The 16,618-nt window shown below is 50.4% G+C and overlaps 1 protein-coding gene across 1 annotated transcript in view; it reads right to left on the bottom strand.

Annotated features, from left to right (window-relative positions):
- Positions 1-16,195, bottom strand: part of FBN3 (fibrillin 3) — a 58,353-nt gene extending 42,158 nt beyond the window's left edge. Inside the window, 25 exon segments of the mRNA XM_066360234.1 lie at positions 2,766-2,819; positions 3,089-3,178; positions 3,181-3,347; positions 3,419-3,452; positions 3,455-3,538; positions 5,396-5,400; positions 6,721-6,826; positions 6,829-6,849; positions 6,973-7,092; positions 7,162-7,268; positions 7,270-7,291; positions 7,583-7,599; positions 7,601-7,766; positions 7,840-7,873; positions 7,875-7,933; positions 7,936-7,995; positions 11,147-11,229; positions 11,231-11,271; positions 11,379-11,566; positions 11,569-11,574; positions 14,358-14,453; positions 14,695-14,790; positions 14,971-15,069; positions 15,779-15,861; positions 15,996-16,195. Coding sequence (XP_066216331.1) covers positions 2,766-2,819; positions 3,089-3,178; positions 3,181-3,347; positions 3,419-3,452; positions 3,455-3,538; positions 5,396-5,400; positions 6,721-6,826; positions 6,829-6,849; positions 6,973-7,092; positions 7,162-7,268; positions 7,270-7,291; positions 7,583-7,599; positions 7,601-7,766; positions 7,840-7,873; positions 7,875-7,933; positions 7,936-7,995; positions 11,147-11,229; positions 11,231-11,271; positions 11,379-11,566; positions 11,569-11,574; positions 14,358-14,453; positions 14,695-14,790; positions 14,971-15,069; positions 15,779-15,861; positions 15,996-16,195 — 2,038 coding nt within the window.
- Between the last annotated feature and the right edge of the window lie 423 nt (positions 16,196-16,618).

Genomic DNA, 16,618 nt, shown 5'->3' with positions numbered 1-16,618 from the left:
GAGGGGCAAAACTGTCCCCAGTTTGGAACACATGGAACAGACTTTATGTAGCCGCAGAACAATAAATATAAAATCATCATAAACAAAAGATTATAGGGTGCTGACTAGTTTGTGCCAAGCATATTAATTAATTTGATTCTTGCAACACCCCTAAAATTGGTATTATCCCCATTTTACAGATAGACAAAGAAACTAAGTCACTTCTCCAAGATTATTCTTTTTTTTAATAATATTTTTGCACTTTATTTTTATTTATGTATTCATTTTAGAGAAGAGAGAGAGAGAGAGAGAGAGAGAAGGGGTGGCGAGGAGCAGGAAGCATCAACTCCCATATGTGCCTTGACCAGGCAAGCCCAGGGTTTTGAACCAACATCCTCAGTGTTTCAGGTCGACTCTTGATCCACTGTGCCACCACAGGTCAGGCCACCAAGACTATTCAATGAGTAAATAGTAATGTTAGGATTTGTACTTAGGCATCTGATGCCATAATCCAGTGGTTCTCAAAGTGTGCACCAGGGCACACTGGTGCACCCTAGATTTCCAGGTGCATCCTATGGTAGTCCAGAGAAATATGTGCCTGTTGGGAACCAAAAAACCAATAGAGTTTTTGGAGTTTAGATTTTGGGGGTGCAGAGGTGTGGGGAATTGGCTGTAAGCTGACAGTCTGCCCAACCCCCCACTTCACTTGCCTGATTAGGTTGCAAAAGGCTGTTAAGCTGTGGTGCTGGATTATTTACACTACCCCCCATGCTCCCCATAAAGACTGGAGGCAAGTTTCTTCTATCCTCTGTTTGGTGTAAAGTTAAGATGATATGTATGGTGGGGAGTTTTCTGCACTTGGTAAAAATGTTGGGTTGCCTTGGAAACGTGATCAGAGACCATTGATTTGCTAATGGCCTCACTTTGCCCTATAAATAAAGCAAGATGCAGTTTTTGGGCATGCTTTGTTCTTGCTAGCAGCAATTACTTAATTGCTGTGTATTTTCTTAATTCTTTGTATTTTTTTAATTCCGCACCGTTCCCACCCAGGTCCTGGAATTACTAGCTGCGCTGGTTCACGGCATGTGCCCAGATATAAAAATAAATATAGTTACTTTATTATACCATTTCATTATGGAAATACTGCTCTTTTTGCTAACATATCATTATTATATTTATTATTAACACATCATTATCTTACTTATGTTTCTCATAAACACAAGAATGAAAAAACACATTTGCACCAGGACCTGCCAAATTTACTAAATCTTACTAAGAATGTATCCATATATATAAAAAGATAATTTCTTGTCATTTTAAAAATTTTTTAACCCCTGGCCCTGGCTGGTTGGCTCAGTGGTAGAGCGTCGGCCTGGCGTGCAGAAGTCCCAGGTTCAATTCCCGGCCAGGGCACACAGGAGAAGCGCCCATCTGCTTCTCCACCCCTCCCCCTCTCCTTCCTCTCTGTCTCTCTCTTCCTCTCCTGCAGCCGAGGCTCCATTGGAGCAAAGATGGCCCGGGCGCTGGGGATGGCTCCTTGACCTCTGCCCCAGGCGCTAGAGTGGCTCTGGTCACAACAGCGTGACACCCCAGAGGGGCAGAGCATCGCCCCCTGGTGGGAAGAGCGTCGCCCCTGGTGGGCGTGCCAGGTGGATCCCGGTCGGGCGCATGCGGGAGTCTGTCTGACTGTCTCTCCCCATTTCCAGCTTCAGAAAAATAAAAAATAAAAAATTTTAACCCCTTTATACAAATTCTAAAAAGCATAACTCAAAAAATGTAACATAAAAATATTTTTAATGTCAGAATAAATTTAATTTTGTTGTATTTATTTTGTTTAATTACCATAAAAGCAAACTTGGACTTTATATTTTTTTCTTTAATATTTGACTTAATTATTATAACATATTTTTCAGAAATTTGTATTTAGTGTGACTACAATTATCTGTAGGATTTTAAATATGTCCTGACTTCCAAAAGTTTGAGATCCACTGCCATAATCTGTGCCTTTAACTGGGTGAAGGGGAGGAGTGGGCGGTAAGCAAGGTAGGACATTTGTCCAGCCCCAGTGGCCCAGCAGTGGATGGAAAACCTGACCATCTCCTAAATCCTTTTATTTCTGCTCATACTGTTTCTTTCTCCCTGTGTTTGGTCAGCAAAAAAATGGAAAGAGACACACACAACTATACAAATAAGGCAGTCTGGGCTGAGAGCTGATAGCTGCTAAAGACCAGCCATGGATCCCTTCAGGGGACAGGAAATGGACATGGGAGGAAGCACAGCGTTATATCTACCATCTCTATCTGATACGGGCTAATTCATACATTGGAGTCCTAACCAGGACTTCAGCATGTGACCTTATTGGGAGATGAAGTCTTTACAGAGGTAATTCATTAAAACAAGGTCATTAGGGTGGACCCACAAGCCATTCCATTATGACTGTACCCTTATAAAAGGGGAAATTAGGACAAAGACAGGTACACAAGGAGAATACCATGTGAAGATGGAAGTAGGGATGGTGTGATACTCCACAAACACAAGTTAAAGAATCTAAGATTGCCAGCAAACCACCCAAAACTGGGAAAGAAGCAAGGAACAGATTCTCTCTCTTAGCCTCAGAAGGAACCACCACCACCACTGCTAACACCTTGATCTCAGACTTCCAGCTTCCAGAACGATGAGGGGATAAAATTCTGGCGATGAAGCCCCTAGCTTGTGGTACTTAAGTTACTCCAGAAAACTGATACTGTGCCCAACAACCCTGCTCCCCCAAAACCATCCTTACCCACCTCTGTCATCTGTGGTCATGCCAAGACCGCTGCTGCACAGGGCCTGGAACTCAGCTGGGGTGGCAAGGCAGGGCAAGAGGGGCCACTGGCCATTGCTGATTAAGCCATGCCCAAAGACATGCCCCCTTGAAGTTGGGCAAGAGTCTGGGACTACACTAAGATGCCCCCAACAGACTGATCAATTTCCTGCAGTGTCTTCTTGAAAAGAACTTCAGTGGGGAGATGTCCCCAACCTGTAGAAGCCAAGACCAGGGTGACGAACTGAAGCAAGGACCAGAAGGCATGCAGGGCTGTGGAAAGTGGGTGACAGTTGGGAAGCTCACTGGAGTTCGTGGCAGGACACAGTTGGCAAGGTTCCCCAAACTCATGATCTGGGTTGGCACAGCAGCACTCAGATTTAGTCACAGCACCAGATAAGGGTGGGCGCAGGAGTCATTGTTGAGGACCCCATAGCACGTGCTATGCTACACAGCCAGCCCCGACAGGCAGCGACAGCAGAAGCCCTCGATGTTGGTGCAGTGGCCGTTCATGCAGATGCCAGAGGTCTGACACTTGTCAATGTCTACAGGAGCCATGTGGACACTGTGAAGGGTCACAGACCCCTGCTGCTCATCCTTTCCACCTCCCTATCGCCTCAGGTTCAGCCTCCATACTCAGCCACACAGTAGCAGCCACCAGGTGCTAGCGGAAGCCAGACTTGCAGAGGCAGGTGAATCTATCATCCTCATTGAGGCACACGCTATTAGCGCAAACAGTGGTGGCAGCACACTCATCTCGATCTGGGCACACCAGGACAGACTGGGTCCCAGCAGGCCAGGCCAGGTGCCTGTCCCTCACTGGGCCTGCCCTGCCTGTAGACCCCAGCTCACTTCTCCAAGGAGGAGCTAGGGCTCAACCCCAGGCTCCCTCCTAGGTGTGTGGGAGCCCAACCAGACAAGACGTGGCTGTCTGACTATATTTGTGTGGAATGTGCACCTCTGGGCATGACTGGGGCCCCATGTTCACATCTGTATCTATGGTCCAGGTACACAGTAGGTGCTCCATGAATATATGTTCTAAATTGAGTAAGGGAGGTAATGGCTACACAGCATTGCATTATATGCCATGAAATTGTTCCCTTAAAAGGGGTTAAAATAAATTTTGCACTCTATCTATTTCACTACAATGGAAAGAAATGCCAAAAAAATTGAATAAAGGAGATGGTGGTTGTACAACACTGGAAATATACTAAATACCACCAAATTGTTCACTTAAACATGGTTAAAACGGTTAAGTTTCATATGCTATGTAGATTTTACTGCAAAACATTTTTTAATAAATGAGGTGGTGGTTGCACGACAGGAATGTATCAAATATCACTGAATTTCCACTGTGAATGATTACATTTATAATGTGTGAATTTCACCTTAATTTTTGAAAAAGAGAAAAGGAAAAAACACTCAGCTAATAAGAAAATATTCTAATTGAAAGGAACGTGGTAGGTAAAGAAATGAGGAGCCTGACCAGGTGGTGGTGCAGTGAATAGTGTTGGACTGTGATGTGGAGGGCCCAGGTTCAAAACCTCGAGGTCACCAGCTTGAGAATGGGCTCATCTGGTTTGAGCAAAGCTCACCAGCTTGGACCCAAGGTCGCTGCCTCGAGCAAGGGGTTACTCAGTCTGCTGAAGGCCCACAGTCAAGGCACATATGAGAAAGCAATCAATGAACAACTAAGGTGTCGCAACGAAAAACTGATGATTGATGCTTCTCATCTCTCTCTGTTCCTGTCTGTCTTTCCCTATCTATCCCTCTCTCTGTCTCTGTAAAAAAAGAAAGAAAGAAAGAAAGAAAGAAAGAAAGAAAGAAAGAAAGAAAGAAAGAAAGAAAGAAAGAAAGAAAGAAATGAGTTGATGAACAAAGTATCAGTTTAGAACAAAAAACGAATGCATCAAGCAAGAAAAAAAAAAGAAGCCTGACCAGGCGGTGGCGTAGTGAATAGAGTGTCAGACTGCGACATGGAGGACCCAGGTTTGAAACCCCGAGGTCACCAACTTGAGCCCAAAGTTGCTGGCTTGAGCAAGGGGTCACTCGGTCTGCTGTAGCTCCCTGGTCACGGCACATATGAGAAAGCCATCAATGAACAACTAAGTTAAGGTGTCACAATGAACAATTGATGTTTTGATGTTTCTCATCTCTCTCCCTTCCTGTCTGTCTGTCCCTATCTGTCTCTCTGTCTCTGTCACAAAGAAAGGGGGGAAAATGAATGAATTAATTAAAGGCCCACACAAACATATCTACATGAATGATCACAGCAGTGTTATCTATAATCGCAAAAAATGGGAACAGCCCAAATGTCCATCAGCTCAATGGAGGGATAAACACAACGTGGTCTATTCATATGCCCTGGAATACAATATGATCATGAAGAAAAGCAAAGCACTGACACTTGCTACACTGACACTTGCTTTCAGCAACCCTGAAAAGATTATGAGATTATGCTGGCCCTGGCCAGTTGGCTCAGCAATAGAGCGTATGCCCAGCATGTGGGTGTCCTGGGTTCAATTCCTAGTCAGGTCACACAGGAGAAGCAACCATCTGCTTCTCCATCCCTCCCCCTTTCGCTTCTCTCTCTATCTCTTCCCCTCCTGCAACCATGGCTAAATTGGAGTAAGTTAGCCCCAGGTGCTGAGGATGGCTCCATGGCCTCCACCTCAGGCACTAAGAAGAGATCAGTTGCTGAGCAATGGAGCAATGCTCCAGATGGGCAGAGTATAACCCCCTAGTGGGCTTGCCGGGTAGATCCCGGCAAGGCACATGTAGGAGTCTGTCTCTCTACCTCCCTTTCTCTCATTGAATAAAAAAGAAAGAAAGAAAAAAAAAACACACGATGCTGAGTGACAGGAGTGGGACACAAACGCCCAGAATAGGTACGTCCACAGAGAGAGAAAGTGGATTAGCTAGGTGTTGAGGGCTGGGACAGGGAGCTAGGATTCTGGGACACCTACTGATGGAAATGAGATGATGAAGATGTAAACTCAGAGGGCAGTGATGCTTGTGTAGCTCTGTGACTGTACCAAACATCATTGAATTGTATACTTTAAATGGTTACTTTTACAGTATGGAGATGATGTTATCAGTAAGGACACTAAAAAGGTGGGGGGTTTTTTCAGTGAATATAAGAATGATGAATGAATACAGAGAGACTCCTTTCTGGTGAAGGGGACTTTAAAACCGGTCTCCTTGAGACTGATGGGGGTCCCCGGGACATCTACAAACTGTGTTTGCCAGAGGTTGGTTGGCACCCACATCCCCACAGGGAGCCTGACGATGAAGCACTCTCTCTTTTTTTGTGTGTGTAGACAGAGACAGAAAAAGGGAAAGATAGGGACAGACAGACAGGAAGGGAGAGAGATGAGAAGCATCAATTCTTTGTTGTGGCACCTTAGTTGTTCATTGATGGCTTTCTCATAGATGCCTTGACCAGGGGGCTACAGCAGACCAAGTGACCCCTTGCTCAAGCCAGCGACCTTGGGCTCAAGCTGGTGAGCCTTGCTCAAACCAGATGAGTCCATACTCAAGCCGGGGACCTCAGGGTTTCAAACCTGGTTCCTCTGAGTCCCAGTTTGACTCTATCTACTGCGCCACTGCTGGTCAGGCTAAAGCACTCTCTACTCTCCTGATCCCACATCTATCGGCTGGACTCTGGGGCCATCATGGCACAAGAGAGAGAGGCTGTGCCAGGGTCAGACAGCCCTTCCTGGAATTCATGAAATGAGTTCAAATAGGGGGTAAAGATGTGAGTTAAGAGTGGATAGAGCACAGAAAGGCTCTCAAGCAGGCTGGCTGGGTTCAGAAGTGAGCAGAGGATCCACTGGAAGGAGGGAAGTGGGTGATGCAACAGGAATAAATGTGCAACATGGCTCTAAAAGGCAGCTTTTGAGTCCCAGAAGCCCCCTACCCATCTGCCTGCTCTCAACTCAACCGCACAGTTCTTGCCATCAGAGCTGAGCTCAAAGCCTACATTGCAGATGCACTGGAAGGTGCTTTCTGTGTTGAGGCAGTGGCTGTGGTGACAGAGGCCACGCTGACAATGCATTCATCCACATCTAGGGGGAGATAGGCAGGCAGTCAGCAGGCAGCCCCCTCAAACAAATTCAGGCCACAGATGCAGGCTACACCTGGCTAGCCCCACCTCCCCATTGCCTCCACTTGCGAATGGACAATTATACCCATGCACGCTTGTCTGTTGAGTGTGGCCTTGAAGTCCTCATGGCACCGGCAGTGATAGGAGCCAAGGGTGTTGCTGCAGTCTCCATGGCGGCAAGGGGTGCTGGAACATTCGTCCACATCTGTGGGCAGAGGACCCTGAATCCCAGACAGACAGGGTGCACCCCAACCCCCAGCCTGCCTTGGCTCACCAGTGCACTCCCCTTGAACGTCCTGTGTGGAGCCCACATTACACTCGCAGAGGTAGCTGAAAGGGGTGGGCAGGCAGCGGATATTGAGATACAAGTTGGTGAAGTGTTGTCTGGTTCAGAGTGGCTGTGCCTGCAGTGGAGACAATAAACACTTGAGCAATGGCTGGTTCTTCTACCTGAGTCTGGGCCTTGCCTCTGGGTTCAAACACCTAGTCTGAGGCTAAGAACCCTCTACGGCTAGACTCTCCCACTTCAGCCCAGAGTCCTAGATTCAGAACCACTGACTTCGAGATCCAGATCTCAAATCTCCCCACTCCCAGCCCATTGTCAGTATATCCCTACTGCCCAGGCCAACAGCCTAAGCCAAAGCCCCGACTGTCTCCCTGAGGCCTGGACCCTCTTCCCAAGTCCCAGGCCTTACCGATGTTGGCATCATCATGCCAGGCTGGGAACCCCACGCTCGCTGGGGCTGTGAGGGCTTTGCTGTGCCAGCCCGAGGCCAGGTCCCACGCCGACACTGGATCTAAAGCCAGGGAGGCCAGGGAAGGGGCTAAGGTAGGAAGGCAGCTACAGGAGGTCCTGACCACACAGTCACCAGAACTCATCTGCAAGGAAGCAGGCTTTGAGGCCGGAGGTCTGGGGCACGGGAGGGTGGGAGGCAACCCCCAGGCCATTCACCAGAGCCCCAAGAAGTACAGAGCTCGGGCAAGACCTGGGTCAGCTGCCCAGCATCTGCCCTTGCCGCAGCAGCACTGCCTGTGATTGTGGTGGCGGTGAGGTTTCTGGCACAGCAGCCCACAGTTGGAACTGAGAAGCAAGTGCCAAGCCAGTGGTCTACGATGGGAGTGGGAAGACCAGTTCCCATACCTTGATTCAAATCCCAGCTCTACCAGCACTGACTATAAGACAGGTCTCCTTGCCTCTCTGTGCATCAGTTTCCCCATCCACAGAATGGAGATGTTCAGAGCACCCACCTCACCTCGGAAGAGTATTGTTCAAATGAAAAGTAAAGCATGGTGAATCTGGCATGTAGCCAATCCTCACTAAGTGAGGATCTAATTACCAAGATTTCCACATTATCCCAGGAAGGTTATTTTGGGCTCATGCCAAGCAAAAGCATCCCAACACCTAAAGCCCTGATAGTAAGCTCCCCATTGCTGTGTATCCAAACACACTTGGTGGGGGCGATCCACCACAATGGGAGGTCAGGCTGGACTTTCAAGCAGGAATGCTGGGACCTATAGCTGTGCATCCCCACCTGACAGCCCTCGGCATTCCTGGGAAACCCGAGAGGCTGTGACTATGAGGAGGGACCCAAGGAGAAACTGAGGCAGAGGCTCACTCAGGGATGAGAGTCACGACATCTGACGCTCTTCCACTGTGCCCTCAAGTCTGACGGCTTTACTTAGTGATTGGATTTCTTGGGCTCCGACTCACAGAGAATATTTTGAGGTTTAAAAACTCACAAATCACCTGACCTGTAGTGGTGCAGTGGATAGAGCGTTGATCTGATATGCTGAGGTCACTGGTCAAAACCCTGGGCTTGCCTGGTCAAGGCACATACAACAAGCAATCAATTCACAACTAAAGTGAAGCAACTACAAGTTGATGCTTCTCGCTCCCTCTCAATCTCTCGCTCTCTAAGATCAATTTTTAAAAAACCTCACAGGCCCTGGCCGGTTGGCTTAGCAGTAGAGCGTTGGCCCGGAGTGTGGAAGTCCCGGGTTTGATTCCTGTTCAGGGCACACAGGAGAAGCGCCCATCTGCTTCTCCCCCCTTCCCTCTCTCCTTCCTCTTTGTCTCTCTCTTCCCCTCCTGCAGCCAAGGCTCCATTGGAGCAAAGTTGGCCTGGGCACTGAGGATGGCTCCATGGTCTCCACCTCAGGCGCTAGAATGGCTCCAGCCACAATGGAGCAACGCCCCAGATGGGCAGAGCATCGCCCCCTAGTGGGCATGCCAGGTGGACCCCGGTCGGGTGCATGCGGAAGTCTTTCTGACAGCCTCCCTGCTTCTAACTTCAGAAAAATATCAAAAAAAACCCACAAAACAAAAAACCCACAAATTTTGGGTGGTGGCCCACAGTGGAGAAACCCCTCCCAATAGCTGGAAGGCCCCTGACCTGCCTTAGGTTGAGAAAACAGGCAATCTTTCCAACTCCCACCATACCCCACACACCTGGGGACCCCCCAGGGGCAGTGTGGGGTGGGAGCTCTGTACTCAGCACATTCCCAGACCCTCAAAGGGGGCTGGGCTTGCCCAGACAGGACAGGTCAACAGAGTCATTCCAGGTCACACAGTTGCTAAAGAAGAAGGGGGGGGGTGGGAACCCAGATCCCTGACCCCCAGAGACTCTGAACAAGCAGCTGCCACTCAAGTAGGGAAGATAGAGACAGAACATAAGAATTTTAATAAAGATGCTGCTCATTAAGCTCCCACTGTGATCAAACCCTGCTAAGCAATCGCAGCCCCAATTTAACTGCTCTCTTGTCTCTGGAAATGTATACTGAGTGAACTACATCCAGTCTTGGGTAAATCACTCCACACTTTGTATTTCATCCTCTACACCACTCCATGTGGTAAGTACTGCCATTATGTAGACAGTACAGGAGAAGGAAGTTGAGGCACAGAGAGGTTGGGGCACAGAGAGGTTAAGTCACTTGCCCACAGTCACAAAATTTGTGAGCACCTCAGGTGACAATTGGAACCCAGAACTGAACCCCAAGCCCATGTTCAGAGGCAATATGACCTTGGTTCAAATCTAGGTTCTGCTGTTTGATAGCAGGGAGAGGCCCCAAGTCCCAGGGATGCACCCCAATGTCTCTTCGATGCCAGCCACGATGGTCCCCAAAGGAGGAACAGAAGATGTGAGGCTGGACACAGCACACTCACAGAACTCCAATCACAATATTCCCAGCCCAGCCCAGCCCAGCCCAGCAGAGGTCCAGCTGGAGGGGCCCAGGGACGCTGAGGAACTGCTAAACCCTGCCCTCCTCCCCAAACCAGGACTCTGCCCACTCCCCGCTACAAGTTGTCCATAGTCCTGGCCTGCTCTGTTGGCCACCAGCAGCTTCTAAGGTATAATGATCAGCTCATCAAGAGAGCAGGACAGAGCGAGAGGCTAAGGGCCCCCCTGCCCCAGCCAGGCTGGGTGTGGAGAAGCACAGGAGGGTGGGCATCCAGGGGGATGCAAGGCCCACAGGACCCCACCCTGGCTGCGAGGTCTGGAGAGCTGGGTGTTGACCACTGTCTGCTCTGGATTTGTTGACTCGAGCAAACCCCGCTCTGGACCTCAGTTTTCCTGTCTCAAAGAGCAAGTAGGGGAAGATGGGATGCTCTTTACTGGGAGTGGAAAGGGGGACACAGAAGGTCAGAGAGGTGGATGGGCAGGAGGGTGAACAGATGGAGGTCAGAGGACCCGAGGGGCATGGAGATGAAAGCTAGAGGGTCAGAGGAACACTGGGGAATGGGCGAGTGAAGAGGACCAGACAGGGGACCAGACAGGGGACCAGAGAGCTCAAAGGCATAGAGATAGAGGGCCAAAGGGTCTTGCTGACTAAGGCCCAAAGAGCAAAAAGCCTAAAGGGGAGGAAGCTAGAATGCCAGAGGGGCTGGAATCCAGGGTCCAGAAAAGATAGGAAGTAGAGATTGGAGAGGTTAGAGCAGTCCGAGGGCCAGAGTATTATAGAGAGCAAGAGGCTCGTCTCCTACTTTCCTTGTGCCCCTGCAGACCCCTCAGGCCCTGGCTCACCCAGCCAATGAGTGCCACCCAGGCTGTTGCCAAAGCCATTGGGACAGGTGTACATATAGCTCCTGGCTGTGCTGGTGCAGTCTCCCCCGGAACAGAGGCCTGGCATGCTGAGACACTCATTCACATCTGTGTAGACAGTACACAGAGCTTGGCCCCCACCAACCCTAGGCTACCTCCTCCTCCCGGGGGAGCCCGAGTGGTCCGGAGACAGTGGAGGCTCCCTTCCTCATCGCCCACCTTCACACTTGGCACTGTTCTCACTGAGCTGGTGTCCAGTCAGGCAGTGACACTCATACGAGCCCACAGCATTGACACAGCTGTCCCTGGCACAGGTCCGGAGGAGCCTGGCACTCATCCATATCGGTAAAGGATGAGAGGTCCAACAGAAGCAGGAACCAAGGCTGCAGGGTTCCCCTTTAGCCCTGGCTCCCGAGACCTCCTTCTGCACTTGCTAACTGCTGTATCCACCTTGGCAGGCCCCCGTATGGATGTTGGGGAGGAAGCCACGGCAGCAGGGGTGTGGCTGTGCCAGGCAGAGCTCACATGGGAGGCCCCAGGCTCAGCCCACAGCGGCACAGCAGAGTGCCTCGGTGCAGATGAGGCCCGTCAGCGGACACTGGCACCCTTCGGCACCCGCTTGGCCAAAGCAGGGCCCCATCGGTATTCTGTGGGACATGGGTGTTGGCAGCTGACCTCAGGCTGCCCCCAGCCTCCTGCAGCCCCATCCTTATAGCCCCAGCTCAGGCTTCTACCTTTTTCACCTGGACCACTACAGCGGCCAGCTTCCCAGTATCAACATACTTGGCTTTCCTTGACTACATCTTTAATCACACTGTTCCCTTTCCTTACCTGATGAACTACTACTCCCCCCTGAAAACCTTTCTCCCCAAAGCTTCCCCCAACCAGCTTTCAAGAGAGAGGCCTGGACCTCCGAGCCCATAAAGCCAGGGATGTCTGGAGACCCCCAACACTCCCTCAGGCCCACCCTTCTCCCAGGTCTAGGTGGGAACCAATGGATGCCCAGTTGAAGCACCTGTCCTGTCCCTGAGGACAGTTTGGCCTGCCAAACCTCTCAGACTGTGGGATGGATCTTAAATCTGTCCAAACGCTCTGGACCCCCAATACCAAATCCCTGACCCCTGCACCCAGGTAAAGGTGGCCCTATCATTCTCCCTGCCCACCATGCATGGGACTTCCTGGCTCTATCCTCCATATGGTTCCAATCAAGAGGCTAACACTGTATCAAGGGAAGCCCCTCCCAGAAAAAGGGGCCAAAGCTATCCCTTCCAAGGCCCCTGTATGGAGGAGGCATTTCACAGAGAACCCCGAGGATCCTGACTCCCTGAGCCAAAGCACTGTTCCCAGAATCTGATTCACCCAGAATCCTGTAACCCCACTTGCCTTTGCTAGACACACAGCCTTGCTTCTCTTTGGGCCCTTCAAAGTCTATCACCCACCCCAGACCTCTCTTCTCTCTCCCTCCCTACTGAATACCAATTCCATTTCCAGTCCAGTCCTGTTCCCAAAACCCACCCTCGATCCCAGGTTACTCCAGCTTCTGAATCATTACTACACCCTTTCCAACTCAGCTTGGGTCACAGATGTGCCTCCTCTCCCAGCAACAACCCTCCGCACTAGGGTCAGTCCCAGCGCCTTGCCCACCTTGGCCACACCGGGCACTCTGATGGCTCCTGCAGCCAAGAAATTCAGCCTGGGTATCCCCAAAGCAACCTCTCCTGTGAGCTCCATTTTTAATCTATGTTCTTAAATTGCCCTTCTTTCTCTTCCCCCAGGACCCCAACCATTGCTCAGCTGCATAGTCTTCCCTCCTCCTCCCCAATTTTCAGATCAAATGTGAGATCTCAGACAGTTTGCCTCCATCCCTCCTCTCAACCCCGGGATTCAACTTTTTTTTTTAATAAATAAATTTTTATTAATTTTAATAGGGTGACATCAATAAATCAGGGTACATATGTTCAAAGGAAACATGTCCAGGTTATCCTGTCATTCAATTCTGTTGCATACCCATCACCCAAAGTCAGATTGTCCTCCGTCACCTTCTATCTAGTTTTCTTTGTGCCCCTCCCCTTCCCCCTACCCCTTTCCCTCCTCCCCTCCCCCCCCATAACCACCACTCTCTTGTCCATGTCTCTTAGTCTCATTTTTATGTCCCACCAATGTATGGAATCCTGCAGTTCTTGTTTTTTTCTGATTTACTTATTTCACTCCGTATAATGTTATCAAGATCCCACCATTTTGTTGTAAGTGATCCGATGTCATCATTTCTTATGGCTGAATAGTATACCATGGTGTATATGTGCCACATCTTCTTTATCTAGTCTTCTATTTTTTTTTTACAGTGATTAAAGCCTTTAAGCAAACTCTTGGCCAATACAGCAAGAAACCATAAAAGAGTAGTGTCCTTAACATGTTCACCAAGTCCAAGTTGGCCCCAATACCATGCCAAATCCCTGAAAAATGCAACCCAACCCCAGTTCAGTCTGTTAGGAGCTGTCACAAGGAGCAGGAGTACAGGAAAAGTCCACCTCCAGGAAAAGTCCGCATGGCACTGGAATTGTTGTCACCATTCTATACTTTGCAGCTCACTTCCAAGTCCCAATGACCGCTGCTTCTAGCTGGTAATGATTCAGGTAGACTGGAAAAGCCATCTGCAGCATGTGTGGAGATGGAGCTTCTGTTCTCCTCTGCCTGGAGAGATGAGACCAGGTTGCTTTTCCCTGGAGCTCTGTGACTGTGGCTTGGTAAAGAGAACCTTGGGGTACACTAAGCTGGGTGGCAAAGGTAGATTCATAATAGAAGTTGGCAAAAGGGAGAAAGAGAGCTCTAAATTAGGAGTAGGTCCCAGCCTGAAATATGAGTGGGGCATTGAGGTAGGAGGAATAAAGGAAACACTATATATTAAACAAAGCAGCAGCAAAAAGGACCATCAACACCCACAACAGAGATCTTCAAGGGAAGAATAAAAAACCTGACTATTCAGGCAAGACATCGTTAAGTGGCCCTTGTGCAAACGAGATCAGTTTACCTGCTTCTTGGATGGCCCTGGGCACCTTCAGCCTTCAGTGGCAAACTGCAGCATTCTGGGCAAGGTTAGGTCGTAGGTGGCTGGAGCAGCCCCGGATTCAACTTTTAACAAAACATCCTTGCTTCCACTTAGTTTTGGCAACAGCCTCCCAAAAGTTGACGCCACTCACCTCAGTCCGAGGGATCGCTGGTTTATTAGTCTCATAAACTCCAACTTGTCCCTCCCCTAGGAAGCCCTTCCTGGTCCCCTTTCGTGGAATAGAGGATTTCTCTGCCCTTCACAGCAGCAGGGAATGAAGAATAGAGGTCAGCTGGACCCTCCCAGGCCCTAGCCATGTCTCGGGGGCTGCAAGGAAACCCCCCTCTCTCTCCCCAGCACCCTTTCCTACAGCTAGCTTGGTACCTTTCTCACACTGAGGCCCCATGAAGCCATACACACAGGCGCAGTGGTTTGGCCCAATGCAGCGGCCCCCATTGTGACAGCCATGGTCACAGATGGCTATGGAAGGAAAAGGGAGAGTGGTCTGAAGTCACCCAACAGCAGAGGGAGTTGGGTTGTGAGCAAGCCCGTTGTGACTCAAGAATTCCCACGACCTGGTCCAGACCCAGTGATAAGACCATGACAATGAGTATGTCCTCTCCAATCCCTGGTCCCAGAAGTATAATCATGGACAGTGGGCAGGTGGCAGCAGAGACCACCCTCTGGAATCCTAGGCCCAAGTGTGATAAGGGGTACTCACGCTGTCCACACACAGTGCCCATGTAGCCCCTCCGGCACAGGCAGGACTCCCGTTGGCAGATGTCCTCATTTATGCAACTAATACTGCATCCTGACCCTAAGGATGGGGAGAAGGGACACAATAAGTTGGCGACAGACCCCACGACACACATACAAGGCGGCAGGACTCAGCATACCCAACTGGCTCTGATCCTTCAGTAAATCTAGCCTGGGTTCCCAGAGGCATCCAGAAGCCTTTAACCTCCTCCTCCCAGCCCTAGGGACCACTCCTGCTCACCTCAGCTCACCCCACAACTGGGGGCCAGCTTCCTGTCCACACAGGCACACAGACTGGGTTGGGAGCAGAAGCCCTCCCCACAGGCATGCCTACAGACAGCTGGTAGGGCAGAGACAGTGATAATAGGGACTAGGACCCAAATCCTGTGCTATTCCCACTCCATCGATGCCAAGCCAAAACTCCGGTTTCTGTTGAAGCCATTGGGAGAGGTACTCTTTGGGCCAGAATTGCTGAACAGCAAGAACAGAGGTGGAGGTGCTGGGAGGCTTGGGGGACGCTGTCCGAGGGAGTGGAGTCAAATTCTGAGACAGACTGAGATGGAGACAGAGATGGGAGGGAGAGAGACACAGAGATAAGAGAGAGGAAGCACAGAGGAGAGAGACTGAGAGAGCAAGAAGGAGAAAGAGACAGAGCCTGAGAGAGACAGAAAGAGATAGACAGGTAGAGACTGAGAGAAAGAGACATAGATTGAGAAAAAGAGAAAGAGAGACTGAGAAAGACAAAGAGACAAAGGTTGAGAGAGAGACAGAGAGTGAGGTGGGGGTAGACAAAGATTAAAAGAGAGACAGAGACCAAGAGAGAAAGAGACAGGCAGGCAGACAGACACAGAGAGGTCATAAAGCAAAGCAAGGGAACCTGGCAGGGTGGCCTGGGAACCTAAGGACACGGCCAAAAGCCATTTCTTGGGTTCAGCCGTATCCCCTTGGCCAAGACCACCTGTACACAGGACTGGACTTGCCAGCAGGCAGGAGAGTGGCGTCAGTGTCTCCCGCCTGCACCTCTCCCTCCACAAAGCAGAGGCACTCATGCATGACACAGTGGTTCCTGCCCAGCAGTGACCTCAAGCCAGGGCAGCAATAGGCACAGAAGCGAGAGCCACACACATTCGGCCTTGGGGAGAACACAGTATATGGCTGGTGAATCTCCACTCAATTTGATGTCCCCTAGACCTCATCCCTCTCACCCACAGACAGCCCAACCCACCTCACACACCCTGGGGCCTCCCAGCAGCCTGGGCACCACGCACTCCCTGTAAGATACTTAGACTGCCACGTCTGCGCACATGTCCAGGACCTGCAGGCTCCATGTCCCCATTCTAGTGGCCCTAGACACCCACCATGCAGGACAGAGCCACCCAGGCCAGCAGGCACAGAGCCAGGGGGTACCAGGCCATGATGAAGTCATCAGCTCTTCTCTTTGCCAAACACAGAGACTCCAATACCATGCCGTGTTCTTCAGAGGCTGTGAACAGGAAGCAGAGTCAATCCTGGCAGAAGCCCTTGACCATGGGGCACCCAGAACCAAGAGCAGTGAGACAACTTCTTGGAGCCTGTGGGAGCCCAAGGAAGGGTCCAGCCCTGACCCAGAAGCAGGTGAATAGTTAGAGGAGGCTTCCTGAAGGAGGTGTAATGGCTCAGAGATAGAGCAGCCAAGAGAAGGGTGCTGGGGCAGGGAGTTCACAGTGAGATCAGAGGCGAGAATGGCAGCCTGACCTGTGGTGGCGCAGTGGATAAAGCGTTGACCTGGAAATGCTGAGGTCGCCGGTTCGAAACCCTGGGCTTGCCTGGTCAAGACACATATGGGAGTTGATGTTTCCAGCTCCTCCCCCCTTCTCTCTCTCTCTGTCTCTCTCCTCTCTCTCTCTCTC

Source organism: Saccopteryx leptura, chromosome 1 (assembly GCF_036850995.1).
Source record: "Saccopteryx leptura isolate mSacLep1 chromosome 1, mSacLep1_pri_phased_curated, whole genome shotgun sequence".
Classification (NCBI taxonomy): domain Eukaryota; kingdom Metazoa; phylum Chordata; class Mammalia; order Chiroptera; family Emballonuridae; genus Saccopteryx; species Saccopteryx leptura.
The sequence above is the reverse complement of the archived record's forward strand: the minus strand, read 5'-3'. Positions and strand labels throughout refer to the sequence as shown.